The following is a 15,551-nucleotide window of genomic DNA, read 5'->3' as shown; positions in this document are numbered from 1 at the left end:
GTTAAAAGTAAACAGGGAAGCTCCAACATTCAAAGTGTTTACTTTTATAGTAAATCTACATTGAAAAAATAGGCTTTGATTTATGGTGCCCCCCCTCCAAAAAACCCCCAGGAGTCCTGCTTTACAATAATATTCCAACTACCTTGTAAAGAACAGATATTTGGTATGAATCATTCTTCAAACAAGAACTACTACATAAATGGTGTTTATTGTTGAACTGCTATAACATGCTGGTTAGGCAAGGCGACTAAAGCGCCAATTAAGACTTAGAATAAAACCAAACACGTTTTAGTTTAGATGTAATCAATATTATGATAGTTTGCATTTTATTTAATACACTGATTTCTCTGATACTTTTCATGTACAAAAGATCACCTAAAAATAAAATAAAAATAAGCACTGTGTTATGTATTTAAGATGGTTACCTGAGTGACAGCTTAACATTAAAATGCTTATCTATTGTGAAATACTGTCTCTCACTAGACACAGGTTTTTTGTCCTCAGGACAGCATCGCCATTTAGGATACAAATGCATGAACTTCTAGATTATGTACTATATTGCTGGCGTAGCAGACAGTCTCAAGTACACTTTAAGCAAGATTATTTCATACAGAGATTCTTGAACAGTTCTGTTCAGTAAGCATCACCAAATTGTCCACTCTTAAGTTGTAACAAAAAGTACCAATCATTCATTAGTACTAAAAGGGTAGTAGTCAGGAAATTCATGGATAATTTTCAGAGCTTCATTATATAGTGCTAAATCTGAAAGAAGAATATAACATTAAAAAACATTAGTGCAGGTGAACTATCCTATTTATACAATACTACCTAAGACAACGCTAACTATAATGTGCATCTCATTCTTAAAGAAACATATACTCAATTCCAAAGTCAGGAAGGTTAAAAATATTTCAAGGGGTTGCTTTAACCAGTATCTTGCCTGAATGTGAACAGGGATTAATTTGATAAAAATCCAATTGACGAAAGCTCAGATTTGTAAATGTATCCACAACAGCTCTCCCTCTGTAAGAGCAATAACTATATTGGATAGAAGAGGCTATATAACAGATTTAATACATCAATAACAGAATTATCCTATCTGGCTAGATATATACCAAGTTCAGTGTTTTGAACAGACAGGAATGACAACTTGATCTATGTCCATGAAGCTGTCATCGCAAGTGGCGGCACAGCGGCAGCAGGAGGCCCCATTAACTAAAGTGGTGCTTCAAGTTAAGAATAGTTTCAGGTTAAGAATGGACCTCCAAAATGAATTAAGTTCTTAACCCGAGGTACCACTGTATCTACATGGGATTTTAATTTCTGAAAATGTATTTTGTGCATCTACTTCTTTGGGTATCATGCCAAACATAACTTCCATGTGGGAAAATAGTAGATAAGAACTGACCATTATTGAAAGAAACTTGTTAATCAAGAGTGCCAGAAGCTTATTCAAAAGTATTGAAAAACTGCAATTTGCAATGAGGGAGGAAATAATTTACTTACCAAATGCGTTTTTATCTTCTCTGAACTGGGTATATGATGCACACATTATGTTTACTTGATTTGTAACTCTTCCTGCTACCTCAATGACCCCAGAGATCTCTTCTTCAAGCTGCAATAGCAGATGAACAAGTAAATGTCTTTATTAAGAATTTTACCAACAATCAGTTTTACACCTCCCCCACCCACCACGTTTCTGGGAGTTCACTTTATGTTCCAACATAGCACTTATGAATTGAAATTACAACTCACTAAACTTGGCTCTCTATTTTACATTAACACCTTACCAGAAAACACTTTAAAGAATTACTTAAGAATGTTCAAGAAAGTGAAGTTCATTCCAAGTAAAGGTGAGGTTATCTATTCTCTCAAACATCCACCTAGCTTAACTACATCACATATTTTGGGAATCTGTGACAAACACAGCCCATTCAAGCCTTTTGTCTTGCCTGACCCACCCCAGTAAATTCACCTGAATTTTGCTGTTCATGTGAGCATGCATGCACACGCACACACTGATAACCCTATACAAATGATGTACAGATGACTGTGAAGAATAGGCAAGATCAAACATAAGACAAAGGAGTTTGTTGGTGTGGAAGTTATTTTTGTTGCACCAAGCAGAAGCATCAGTGCTGTACAGCACAGAAAAGCAGAGGTTATGTTAGTTGAATATCTGTAGCACTAGCAGGCTGCTGCATTTGATTCTAAACTTATATATATGGCTTAGGAGTGAGCAACAAACAATCCCAGACAAACCTATGGGGCAGGGGAGTTATGCAAAGCGGAAGAGTAAGAATATAAAAATATAATCAGCACACTGTTCAGTCTAAGAAGATGCTTCTATAGTCTTCAGGTACGTAACTTGATGGGGCAGTTGTAAATGCAGTAGTGCTTATTCTTGTTACTGGGCTAATACAAGAACTACGTAAGTTCCTTTATCTAGCTGAGGTTTAGAACTTGAAGCCCTTATATATGGAACTGCTATACCAGCAACACAAAGACTGTTCAGGTCAACTCCGCTTCTACAATTAAAGCCACTGTATAGGACTTGCTGATCGTACGGCCAGCGGTTCGACTCCCCACGGGGGGTGAGCTCCCATCATTCGATTCCAGCTCCTGCCCAGTTCGAAAGCACCCTTAAGTGCAAGTAGATAAATAGGTACCGCTTTATAGCGGGAAGGTAAACGGCGTTTCCATGTGCGGCGCTGGTGCTGGCTCGCCAGCTGCAGCTTCGTCACGCTCGCCACGTGACCCGGAAGTGTCTTCGGACGGCGCCGGCTCCCGGCCTCTTGAGCGAGATGAGCGCGCAACCCTAGAGTCGGTCACGACTGGCCCATATGGGCAAGGGTACCTTTACCTTTTTATGCTCAACACCAGCAAAAACTGTTAAGCGTAAGAATTATGAAATCTTCCAAAAGACAAGGCATACTTACAGGTGTGTCCAGTTCCACGGTTGCATTTTTTCCTTCTCCATCAGATAGGAAGAAAAATTTCCCAGATGGATGAATCTAAATAAAATTTCAAAACACTCATTTTAAAGGCACTTTTAGCCTGCTGCACCTGCCTATCAACACCACTATGTCAGTCTTTTGTAGGAAATACTGAAGCACTCAGGTAATACTCCATCTACATGTGGGCATAACTGCATGCTTTAAAACTGTACATGGCAGCCTGTAAAAATGCAAGTCACATTCCAGGAAGGAAAAGCAAATTTTTTAAAAAAAATTTGCAACATCTCATTTAATAATGGTGATGGAGAGATTTAATTGCTCTACTAAAATGAATTGCATATCCGTAACAGAGCCCCATGGGAGCTACATCTGCAATAACAATATTAAGAGGGAGAAAATAAATGGCAACATCAAGCAAACCTAAAAACCAAACAGATTCAAGGTAATATATACAAAATAAGGATATATACTTCCACTCTCCTCCTGTTGCTTCCTCTCACTTGTAATTTTTTGGGGGGTATTGGGGTTGTAATTGCCTTGAGTTTTTGCAGTTATCCAAAGCAGGGTACCAATATAATAAACTTCATTTGCTAAATATCCTATGAATAATTTTCTATACCACCCCTCCTGTGTATATTTAATGTGTTCCCACTGTAAACAGTTGAAATCACTAGCAGGAATACATTAACACTTGTAAAGTAACACAAACTTTGGATACTATGGATTTATAATAGATTACGTTACAGTAAAAGAAGCAGGAACAAAATTTTAGAAATGGAACTCATGGAGTGAGGGAGGTCAGAAGCTTCGAGACAACCTCTTTCTTTTTTGTTGAATTGTGTGGAATTGTTATGTTTGTTGTGTATAATCAACAATCACTATGTAAAACTAACAACATATATACAATACTTAATGTGTTCATACTGCAAACCAAACAAGAGATAAATGTTTTGTTTTTAAATAAAGGATGACAAATGAGCCTCGACTTCAGCTGTCTCACAAACGGCAACATTAAAGAGCAGGAGCCTTTGGCGAAAGTTTGTCTGGAGCTAAGCGAGGGATACCATGGGCATTGCGGATGCACCACCCCAAGGGGCCTGCAATGCTCTGCAAGGCAAATCCCCCGGGGGACGAAGAGGAGTAAGGGAGCCACTCTTACCTTTTCCAGGCGCCCCACGAAACAAACGGGCTTCCCAATGTACTGCGCCAACTGATTTGTGGCTACGCGTACCCGGGGTCCCTGCAGCACGTCCGCCATTTCGGAACTGGGCGTCTGAACCAAGGCCGCCTCCCCCCCGCCCTTTGCCTTTTATCCAGGCTACATTGGCGGGAAACTTCGACTTCCGCTCGCCGCGCGGGTCACCACGGCAACGGGCGAAGCGCGCAGAGTTCGACGGTCCCAGTGAAAACCTTCCAATGCGCTCGCAGAACGTTCTACAAGCAAGCGGCCTCTACGTCATTTCCGTGTAGCGGAGCGCGCGTTAGGGAGTATTTGCGCATGCGCGCGCCAGCTAACTTAGACTGTGTTTTTCCTCAGCCGACGAGGTTACTTCAGTTCATTCGCCGGGAGGTGAACCCGGAACCGGAGGTTGTTGTGGAGAAAAGGCTGCCGGAGGTGCGTATTCAAGACAGGCAGGTAGGGTCGGCTGTCAGGGAGGCCTCGCTCGTGGCGAAAACAGGAAAGTCGAGGCCGAGGGTTATTTCGTCCTTCGTTTGTGGCGCGCGGGGGCAGTCGTCGAATAACGCCGGCGGTGTTGTTTTTTTGCGCTTCGACGGTTATATCCGTTAACATTCAGAATGTACGTGCGGATTTGGAACACGCGCATGCGCGTCGCCAGTTGGGGAGGGGTGTTGTGGAGCTCCTACGTCAGCTGCTCACGTCTGGTGGGCGGAGCTACCCGCGCCAACAAATTCGCTTTACTGCTTTTCCCACCTTATGGGGCAGAGCTCTTCTGGGTCCTCCTTGAGATGGGGCTGGTGGGTCGTCCTACCCATAGATAGTGGCGTAGAGCCACGGGATGACGTTGAATTTTGACAGCCTACCTGTCTGGTCTTCTGTGTCTGAACTAACGTCTGAACTAACGTCTGAACTGGTGACCCATAGAATAGAGGGTTGTCAAGAAGAAAACAAGGGTTGGCATCCCATTCAGAGAAACTGAGTTGATTAGTAGTTTGTGGCTTAGGTGATTGATTAATTCGTTAAATTCAAATATGTCAAAACAAGCAGGAAATTGAGTCTCTCTGTTTCTAGATTATTTATTCATTTATCACGGCAGGCAAGGGTGGATATGCTCATCGTAAGATGGCACGTGCTATCTGTGGTTTTTGTAAGTTCTTGTATATAAAAAAAGTTTGGTTGTTTTCCAAAGCTGCTGCTTGTTAATATACTGTAATCTGCAAATCAACTAAAATGTTGCATCCCAAGAAACATGTATTTTTTTTGGGGGGGGGGAATGCAGCAGAAGTAGGTTTTGGAGACAACTGTGTGCTCTGTCTTGAAACATTACATTGTTTATGTGAGTAGATCACTGTGAGTTATGGGATTGGCCAGGTTTAATCATGTGTCGGAGGTGGTCATACATTATTGCATCTGGTTAGCCCCTGTAAATGAACTGTTCACCTGAAGAAACTACTTCTTGAAAAATTATCTGCCCTCAAAATGCCCATTACCTAAGACATTTGTATTTGCCATAGAAAGAACCAATTTTTGTAAACTTTCAGTGCTGATTGGCTACAAGCAATTTTTATTTGCCAAAGGCAAAGATACCTGTATCCCTTTGTGCAGTGTTGAAGGAAACTTTGCTAACTAGATAAGGAAGACACTTCCACAAAAGTTAGGGGAATTATTGGTTTCAGTAAGCAGCCTTCAGGATTCAAAGACCTTCATGTGCATAAGTCCACTATTCCTTAAAAGAGCCCTACAAGTTAGGTTCAGTATTACTGTTCCTATATATGTGTGTATGAGTTGTATCCAATATTACCCCTACTCAGGGTAGACCCATTGGAAAAAACAATCAAGACTGAGCATCCCCCCCATACCTTCATTCAAGATGTTGAACAACAACGGGCCCAGGACAGACATGTAGACTGTTAATAATTTTCAGCGTTATTTTAAAAGGGCAGAAGCCAGAGTATTTCCATTGGGCATTGGAACACACCTAGACCTATAACAAAAAGCTTTGCGATCTAAATATTGCAGTTTATGAGTTTTGGTAAGACTTTTACTGTGCTTTAATGCAGCTTTGTAGAAGTCTAGTGGCCTGGTTTATCAAAATGAAAGTGTGAACTCTTTCTTTCATTCTTAAATATAATCTAAATTTTGTGATTGCAGATGAAGTTTTGAAATCCTGATACTAACATGTGAGCTTTAGTAACTCTGTGTTTTCCTCCCTTTTAGCCTAGTGTATAAAGGAAGGACATCTTTGCAGTTCAAGAAGAGTACTTCATAGTCAAGCATTTGGAAGGAAGTCAATGCTTGGAGCTGCTGAAAGTGAAAAGGCAAGTACTGCAGGATTTAGGAAGAGAGAAAGACATACCTGCACAACAGATTGGGAACTGGTAGGAAGTGAAAGGTCATGGGGCAGTTTCCAACTCCCTCATTCCATCAGCTCAAGGATTTGTGTTTGTGCAACAAGACTTTCCCCATGCGCTCTGCCCGTGCACCCCCTCAAAATCTGCTCTGGAGGGTTGTGAGAACCCACTGAACAGATTTTGGTGGCACACGGGGATGAAGGGGGTGGGGAAGCTCCATTGTGCAAGTAGAAAGCCTTGCAGTGATAGGAGGCGTACTTACTGTTACATGGAATGAAAGCTATTAGGTTAAGAACCACCTTACTTATAAAAGAACTACAGTGGTACTTTGGGTTACATACGCTTCAGGTTACAGACTCCGCTAACCCAGAAATAATACCTCGGGTTAAGAACTTTGCTTCAGGATGAGAACAGAAATCGTGCTCCGGTGGTGCGGCAGCAGCGGGAGGCCCCATTAGCTAAAGTGGTGCTTCAGGTTAAGAACAGTTTCAGGTTAAGAACGGACCTCCAGAACGAATTAAGTACTTAACCCGAAGTACCACTGTATTGTTTTGTTTCTTACTATGCTATTTTTGTGTCTTTATATTGTAAAACATCCTCAGGTCCTTGGATGAAGGGCAGTACTGAAATTTTAATAATTATAATAATGTGGAATAGATTTTAAATAAACAAATAATTAAAACAGGTCATTTCATGACCTAACTTGGTTTAGAATATGTCATCCTGTTAAATCAGGGGTTGCCAACCTTTTTCAAGAGGGTGCAGTAGGCCCCAGCCACAAAATGCCTGCCATGGGGTGGGTGGCATAACATAAAAAGAGAAGAGCGCAGTCATTGCTGCTGCTGCTGCTTGCTTCCATACCCCACCCCACAGACAACCTTAGGTTTAGCATGGAAATTCAGTTATGCCCTGCTGGTCCTGACTCTGGGGAATCACACAGTATCGATTTCTCTGTAACACACATAATTATTTCGCTTGACAGTAAATATGCTCTTCACATAATCAGATGGTGTGCTGATTAAAATATTTTTATGGTGGAAAATATAATATTATCTTGACTAACTTTTTCCAGTGCTTGAGTTATTTTTTCAGGTGTCAGAGGTTGAGACACAGCCAACGCTGCTTGGGTGTACATAAACTCATATTTCTTGAACTGAGCAATAATGAATAACTGACTTGTATCTCTCTGCTGTTCTCTGTTTGCTCCTGCAGGATCCTCCCCCAGCTCAAGTCTCTAATCTTAGAACTTGATGTTAAGAGCATTTCATAATGTTTATTTTGATGATGCCAGAATTGTGTAAGTTTTTTTTTTAGCATCACTTGACCCATTTCTCACCTTTTTGTTTCTAGACTTGTATTTCAAAAAGATGTTCAACTTCTTCCGAAAAAACCAAGATACCAAGAAGGTACTGGTGACAGAAAAAGAAGCAGATGGATTTGTTTTTCTCGGTAAGTGATTCTAAGAGTTTATTAAAAAAACCATATATTTTGAACAAAATTTTCTGGGTATTTCACAGGTTGTTACCATTTTATATTTAAAGTACATTCAGTTCACTAAGAAATTTCAAAGAAGTTAATCTTGCCCCATGCCCCCCCCCGAGTGGTCATGTATGAACTGAAAATATAAACTGTAGACTTAGCATAGATGTTATTTCTGCCTTGCCATTATTTCTCTTAGGCCCTTTGCATCATTTTTGGCACCACCCTCCCTGCTCACAAGTAACAAAGAGCTTAGTCGTAGGTCTATTTCCTGTGGTTGTAACAGTTTAAAAATTTAAATGTTTTTAAGGGTAAGGTACAATCGCTGGTTTTAAAATATTCACTTTTTAAGATGTCTTTGATCGCACCTACACCATGGAATGCATTTATTTTCTTTTACTATTTCACCTTTCTCCCAAGCTGGGATTCAAAGTGGCTTACAACATTTAAAAATACCATGATAAAATGCGAACAAACTAGCTTAAAAACAATAGTTAATATTCATCAAAACACATTTAGAACCAGCATTAATATACAGTTTGCTGTGGCATTTAAAGCACATGGCTTTCCCCAAAGAATTCTGGGAAATGTAGTTTGCGAAGAGTATTGGGTATCATAGCTCTTGGAGGGGTAAACTAGAGTTTTAAAGATTGTTCAGGGAAAATCATGTGCTTTAAATGTATGGAGTGGGTGTGACCTTTATTCTGAGGCAGCATTCAGTGAGTGACCTAGTTATGTTAGCAGCCTCCTTCAGCTTGGTGCCTTCCAGATCTTTTGGTCTTCAGCTCTCATCATCTTCAACCATTGGCCATTTTGGCTGGTGGTGATGGGAATTGGAGTCCAAAACACCTGGAGGGCAGCTGGTCAGGGGGAGGATGTGTAATCCCAGTAATATTGACTCCTTAAGAGAAATAGAGTGACATAAGATTCTTGCAGAGCCTCTGTTTGCATAGGGGGATTACTGTGATGAGACTATTGTCTTTCTGTGGCATTCCTCAGCTTACTTGATCCTATTTTGAGGCCTAAATATAGTGTGCATGGGGAAATGTACACCGAGTTCGATAAAGATTTTGTGACATAGAAATGACTAATCAATAGCCCTGAATGACAACTGAGTCATGGACACAGGAGAATCAGGAGCAATTGGGAACCGATACAGGATAGTGAGTCTTTCCATTCCTGGGTGGATAACAGCTCCTCTGTTGTTTCTGTCTCTTAGTTTGTGCATTACATTATCTCTCTGGGGGAATGACAACCTTCTTCATAAATATCCTAGATGTGAGACTTGTCAGCTAGTAACTTAAGAAGTTCTAAGAATTCTTTCCCATGAGGGTTTGTGCGCTGCGTCATGCATGCCCCAAATTCTCTGTGGATTTTTTGTTCTTGAGAGTGCGCGAGTGGAATTTATTCCAATCATTTGCCTGGGGGAATTAAGTAGTAATATTTCTTGCTGCATGTTGTTTTTCAGTAGGAGTTGCTTAGTACCAGAGTATGTGTGCTCAAGGGTATTGGAGAAGAAACTTTTCAGAGCTATTAGCTTGCTGAGAAAGGAGGAAAACAGTATTGCTTCCCATATAGTTAAATGAAATTAAGTGCATGAAACGCTTGCTGTTCTTCATTGGTTGCCTGCGTTCAACTTTGCTTGCTGAACGTTTGTAATAGTATTTTGAACGTACTGGGTTTTCTGATTCAATGAAGCTTCAAACAAGATTGACTTGAGCCCATCTTTCTCTCCTTTTGTTTTCCTGAGGTGTCCCAAATATAATATTTAATTTCATATAAACTGGAAGAATCAGGGGTCATCTATGTGACACTATTTATTTATTTCCAATATCTATATGCCACCTAATGACAAAAGTCCTCTGGGTGGTTTACAAGAAAGGATTAAAAACACAAAATACCAAAAGAGAGAGAGTCACAACTGAAATTGTCCATGTTGGTGGCTTGGGCTGGCCCAATAATGAAACAGATTGAGACCATTGTCTCAGGTGGTGGGTACAGAGGCACTGCCCCTGTCCTGGGGACCTTCCCCCCAACCTCATTATTGTACATTTGGTGAGGCAAAGATCTTCTGCCACTGCCTTTACTTCCTCCTCACTGTCTTACTTTGCTTAGAGAAAGGGCTGAGAGGGTCCTTTTTTGGAGCCAGGTATTTTGAGTGAGGGGGTCAGTAGAATGCCTGCATTCCTGTCATGGTTTGCCATGGCAGCTTTTTAAACTAAGAATTTTAAAAATGCTTTTATGGAAGTTGGAAGTGCATTCTCCTGGCCATCTCACCCAAAATGCATGGCAGTGAAGAAGGACCCTCTTCAGCCCTTTCTTAGGTGAGAGTTGAAGGCTGTGATAGAGAGCCTCCATTAAGTTTCCTGGCATTAGAGTCATGTTAATATGAAGCAACTGTGTGTAAAAATGCTGTTTCCTTGGATGACCAGTGCAAGAAGGAATAACCACTATTCTATACAAGTGTATTATCATTGTGTTCCTTCTTCTAAAATTGCTTGCCATAGTTCCATAAAACTTTTCCTATGCTATATAATTGGCACCATATCAAGATCATATGTATATTCAAGAGAGATGTGCCCTCCTGGCATTAACAAGCTTCATTATTATTACTTTTAGCTGCTTTTATTATATGTTTCTAAATCACCTTGATGCTCATGTAGGTGGTGTTTCAAAAGTGAATAAATAACAACAATATTAATAAGTAGTAATAATAATCATTCTGTCCTTCCTGCAAAGTACTCAGAGCAGCATACATACATTTGCTCCCAACTTAGACTTTATTTGCAAAACAGCCCTGTGTGCAGGTGAGGAAGGTAAGGCTGAGGCTGGACCAAGGTCACCCATTGAGCTTTGGGACTAAGAAGGAATTTGAACCTGGCTCTCCCTGTTCGTACTCTCAACATAATAACAGCTGCCCCACATAGGTAACTGCTGCTGCTGCTGTTATGTGTATGAAATACTTGCAGTGGCTCTGCCCTGACTGCCCTTTTCCATTTGGAACGGTTTCATGTGTGTTATCATTGTAATGGTTTTATTTGTTTTTATAGTTGTATGTTTTGTTGTTGTAACCAGCCCTGGAACTTTATGATGAAGAGTCCTTAGGAAATCTTAAAAATAATAATAACAAATAATAATAAAATACCCAGGCTTAATTATTGCACTGGTGTTCATCAGTGTTTCCTGCTTACCAGGATTTGAGGTTAGTTAGCAAACTCTAGTTGAGAAGAATTCTGGTTATTGATTGATTGATATTCTGCCTGTATTTCCTTATGGCACTCAAGGCAACAACACAGAGGGTTCCCTGCTGCTGATCACATCAAGACTTGGATTAGATTTCACAAGGTTACAGTATCATATGCCTTAAGATCATGGCCTGAGTCCACTATAAGCACTGCTAGCTGGGCTTAAAGGATCGCTGTGTAAAGATGTAATAAACTGGGATCAAGTATGTTGTCCTCAAAGTCTTGGCAAGCAATATAGAACATACGGGGTTAGAATGGCTTTTAGAGATGGTTGTGGCTTTCTAAGTGGTAGGAATTATGTAAACAAGCGGTAGCCAAGGGGGTATCGCCTGCTAGGTGTTGAAAACTACAACTCCCACCATCCCTGAGCATTGGCCAAGTTGACTGAGGTTGATGGGAATTGTAGTCCACAACAATTGGAGGGCATCATGTTGGTTGCCTCTGGTGTATACTGTTTTATTTATTGGTAATTCTTATTGATTTGTCTTTCTAGCAACCTTGCATTCATTCCTTGTAGCATTTCAAATGCTGTTCAACAGGTTTCTGCTCAATATGCATTTGTTGCAAAATTGCTTGGGGGGGAGAGATTTTTAATAAGCATCCCACCTTAATCAATTGCTCTATGCAAAAGTCGATTGGGACTTTTTGTCTACCAATTGCCACTTCTTTATAATAACAGCTATATTTTGAAGTGCGAGTTTTTTTGGCAATCTTGCTCTTTCCTGTTCTGTGAATAACAGGGTTAAAAGCTCCATGCGTCTGATTACTGTAGTTTGAGTTCACTGGGCAAGGAAGATGAGGGAGACCTGAAAAACAACCCTCTCCAGTGTCACTGATTTCTAGTCGCATAAGGAGATAATTGCTACCCCTTCATTCAGTGTGGAGTCAAACTAATCCTCTTGGGTTCTGGTTTTACACAAAAACAAAGTGCAGTATTGCTTTTGCATCATTAGGTGGCATCTTGCTTCATGCACTTCTCAAGTAAATTGAATACAGCATTAATTGCCAAGCTAGCTCTTTCTCCTACTATGGTTTTTTGTTTTTTTTTAAAGAATCTGTATGTCTGAAGTTTAATATAAAGCATAAATGGAATGATGTTTTCAGCCAGAGAGCAAATTTGAAATAATGGGACCAAAACCCCTAGAGCTGATTAGTACAGTCTGAAGGGTCACACGAGAGCCCCAAAACACAAAGGAGTGAATTTGCATATTTTTACAAGAGGAAAATAACTGAATGCAACAACATGAGTAACTATCAGCTTCATGCTTTATTAATACTATAAAAGAAACAGAGAGAGTTGGCTAACTTAAGAGTACAGTTGAGTTTTGGTTGAATGAGCTCAATCAACATCTCCTATGCAGATTAACAGAATTAGGTTACCAAACAATAGACCTTCATAATGCTTTGTAGTATAAGCAGGTGTGTTTCTTAAGAGTAGAATATGCTAAGTACAGCTTTCTCTGGACTTTGTATATTACCATATCTGAATGTTGGCATCGCCATTCAGAAGCACAATTGCCTGTCCCCTGGCTGTTTCGTCCATGGGTCCAGCTTATCATATAGTTTACAATTCTGTAAATACAGTGGGTGTAGCCTTTATGAAAGAACATCTGGCACATTTGGTTGATAATGTTGTAGTCATTTGCAAAGTGTTCCTATTCTGGTTGTCGAGAACACAAAGGTTTTTAAGTTGCTGATGGTACATAAATCCAGTTGTGCTTGTAAACCTGCACCACTCTTGGGTCCAACAAACACAGTTACAGGTGCTTAAAGTGTGTTTTGATAGGCTAATGCAAAACTTAGTAATAGGACTCCAAATTATCTGAGGCTTTGAGGTTGGGGCCCTTTGAGCAAAGTGCCCCTTTCTGTTTTGACACATTGTGGCTTGGGATAAGCAAACATGTGCGTGTGTGTATGCACGTGCATGTATGCATGCATGCAAAAAGACAGGAGTCAACTAATCTACTTGTTGCACATAGTCCTGGCAACAACACCTTACCCACTCTGGAAAATGTGACAAGTCGCCATCCACTCACTTAGCTGGATGTACACTGAGCAGTCCTTCCCTTCTCGGCACCAACCATTGCTAAGTATGCACGCCTCCTTCTCCCTGTTTCTCTGCACATGTGTGCTAAGGAGAGCTCTTGGTGGAGAGCTGCTGCTGCTTGGCAGCAGTGCAACCTTGCACTGTACATGTTTAGTCCAGGATGGACAGCAGAGGTAGGCCAAGCACTGAGTGCTTCCTAGAATTCAGAAGTTTCAGAGGCGAGGAAGAAGCTTGCTTCTGGTTGGTGGGTGAGAAGAGGAAGGAAGTGATAGCTGCACGACAGCCACAAAGAGGGACTGATGGAGACAGGAGAGAAAAACAAAGAAGTGGCCTCTTCTTAGTTTCAAGTTCAGGAGGCTCAGGCTGTCTTGCCCTCTGAAGAGTTCTTCTGAGATTGGAATTGGGCAGGAGCTTCAGAGGCTCTGGAGTTCAGCAGGACACCAGATAATAGTCCTGATGACTATGCATTTGAGTTGCCTACCAAGGCCACCCAAAATCTGTGGGCCCTGGTCAAAGGTTGACTATTTGAACTCTGTTGATAATCGTGCTGTAGTTGATTTAGATGGAGAATTGGCGTTTAAACTGTGCTGCAAATGCCTCAGTTCTGGCTTAACTCTGATCTTGGCTTACTGATCATGGTTTGTTTGGGAGAAGCCAACTATGGGTGCTGGTTTAGATCTAACACTCAGCCAACTGCTCTGTGGTTTGTTTTGTTATTTAAGTTAGGGATGATCAAAGGAGGACAGCTTAAGCTGTGTGTACCAGTATGCAGCTTGTGCATGGTATGGTTAAAGAAACATGGCATGGTTAAAGAAATAGACAGCTTTGTATTAATTAATGTTTTTCAAAATAAGATGAGGGGGTTTTTTGTTCTCTGTTTCAGAGTCTTGAGGCATAGAATATGAAGACACACCTACTACTGTAATTGGAAAAATGATCACTCGACTTTCTGTTATGAAAGTGCTACTGTGATAATGCAATAAAATCATGTAGGATTCACCAATATTGAAATAGAACCTTCCATTTTTCAAATTCAGCCTGACACTCCAAATGACCTCATGAAACAAGCACTACCAGGAGGAGATGAATTATATATATTTTTTTTATTTTAAATATTTATTGGTTTTTCTGTATATACATCCTCTTAACAATATTTCTCTAACAGTTTTCCATATTTTCCTCCTCCCTCCCCTGGATTTCCCTCATACTCCCATTTTGTTTTATTTTCATATTGTTCACCCTGCATATTGTTTCCCCAAAATTTCCCCAATACATATAATCTTATTTTTTTATTATATACAATTGTGATTATTTACTCAGACCCTGCCAATGATTCCAGTTCATTATATTGTCTCTTCATATATATTGTAAATGGTTCCCATTCTCTTTTAAAGTCTTTGTTGTCTTTTTCATGTAGTTATCTGTTAGTTTTGCCAGTTCTGCATATTCCATAAGTTTCCCTTGCCTTTGTTCTTTTGTTGGTATTTCTTCTGTCTTCCAAGCTTGTGCTAATGTAATTCTTGCCGCTGTTGTTGCGTACATAAATAATTTCCAATTTTCCTTTTTTATATTTTGATCTAAAATTCCTAGGAGGAATGCTTCTGGTTTTTTAACAAAAGTTTTTTTAAACTTTTTTTTCAATTCATTATATATCATTTCCCAATAATTTCTAACCTTTTTGCATATGATAAAATGTACCATCTTTTTCTTTACATTTCCAACAAGTTTTTGATCCCTTTTTATACATTTTAGCCACTTTCTCTGGTGTAATATACCATCTATACATCATTTTCATATAATTCTCTTTCAGTAAAATACAATCTGTAAATTTTAAATTCACCTTCCACATCTTTTCCCAGTCTTCAAGTTGTATATTGTGACCTACATGCTGTGCCCATTTTATTTGTGCTGACTTTACCATTTCATCCAATGTTTCCCAATATAGCAGCAGATTGTACATTTTAAAAAGTAATTTCGTATCATTCTCAATTACTTCTTTTGAAAGTTTGAAACTGTGTAACTGAAACCTTTCTTATTGTCTTCCTTACACTGTTCATTTAGTTGTCTATGATGCAGCCAACTTTGTAAAAAGGTCTTCCTCATATTCTTTCAACTTTAACCCTTTCCCCGCCTCTGTTAATAGGTCTCTATACGTTGGCCAATTTCCTTGAATTTTATTTTAAGAGGGTCGCACTCACCTTCTGTTTGAAAGTCACCAAAACTTAAAGATATTCTGACAGTTCAGTCTTTCCCCCCACTGCTAAATAGCAACTGAGCATTGGTTTCACACAG

At 40.0% G+C, this 15,551-nt stretch overlaps 2 protein-coding genes across 11 annotated transcripts in view; one reads left to right on the top strand and one right to left on the bottom strand.

Annotated features, from left to right (window-relative positions):
- Positions 1-189: 189 nt before the first annotated feature.
- RPA3 (replication protein A3) lies at positions 190-4,250 on the bottom strand. The gene is made up of 4 exons (XM_083405549.1): positions 4,117-4,250; positions 2,940-3,014; positions 1,507-1,615; positions 190-762 (listed from the first exon to the last, which is right to left on the bottom strand). The coding sequence occupies exons 1-4, from the start codon at positions 4,213-4,215 to the stop codon at positions 686-688; spliced, it is 360 nt and encodes a 119-aa protein (XP_083261675.1). The 5' UTR covers positions 4,216-4,250; the 3' UTR covers positions 190-685.
- A 191-nt stretch (positions 4,251-4,441) lies between these two features.
- The window catches only part of UMAD1 (UBAP1-MVB12-associated (UMA) domain containing 1), a 38,665-nt gene continuing 27,555 nt past the window's right edge, over positions 4,442-15,551 (top strand). For 2 of the 10 annotated variants that reach the window (XR_014503546.1, XM_083405540.1), the window contains exons 1-3: positions 4,442-4,572; positions 6,355-6,455; positions 7,839-7,937. Coding sequence is in view for 5 of the 10 variants with exons in the window: in XM_083405540.1 (XP_083261666.1) it covers positions 7,856-7,937 (82 nt within the window). In the remaining 5 variants the exon portion in view is untranslated. Of the gene's footprint in view, positions 4,594-4,633; positions 4,757-4,798; positions 5,285-6,354; positions 6,456-7,838; positions 7,938-15,551 lie in introns of those variants that run through there. The other 8 variants (XR_014503547.1, XM_083405538.1, XR_014503548.1 and 5 more) reach the window with 6 other exon arrangements.

The sequence above is a fragment of the Podarcis tiliguerta genome, assembly GCF_965153285.1.
Source record: "Podarcis tiliguerta genome assembly, chromosome: 12".
Taxonomy (NCBI): domain Eukaryota; kingdom Metazoa; phylum Chordata; class Lepidosauria; order Squamata; family Lacertidae; genus Podarcis; species Podarcis tiliguerta.
Note: the sequence above shows the minus strand (reverse complement) of the source record. Positions and strands in the feature narration are given on the sequence as shown.

What these genes read in the sequence shown, in the direction of transcription:
- RPA3 (XM_083405549.1), bottom strand. Translation starts at nt 4,215, where the DNA reads ATGGCGGACGTGCTGCAGGGACCCCGGGTACGCGTAGCCACAAATCAG. An exon ending in TCGTGGGGCGCCTGGAAAAG is followed by an intron (nt 3,015 to 4,116) that starts GTAAGAGTGGCT and finishes AATTTTATTTAG; the next exon opens with ATTCATCCATCTGGGAAATT. An exon ending in AGAAGATAAAAACGCATTTG is followed by an intron (nt 763 to 1,506) that starts GTAAGTAAATTA and finishes TTCTTCTTTCAG; the next exon opens with ATTTAGCACTATATAATGAA.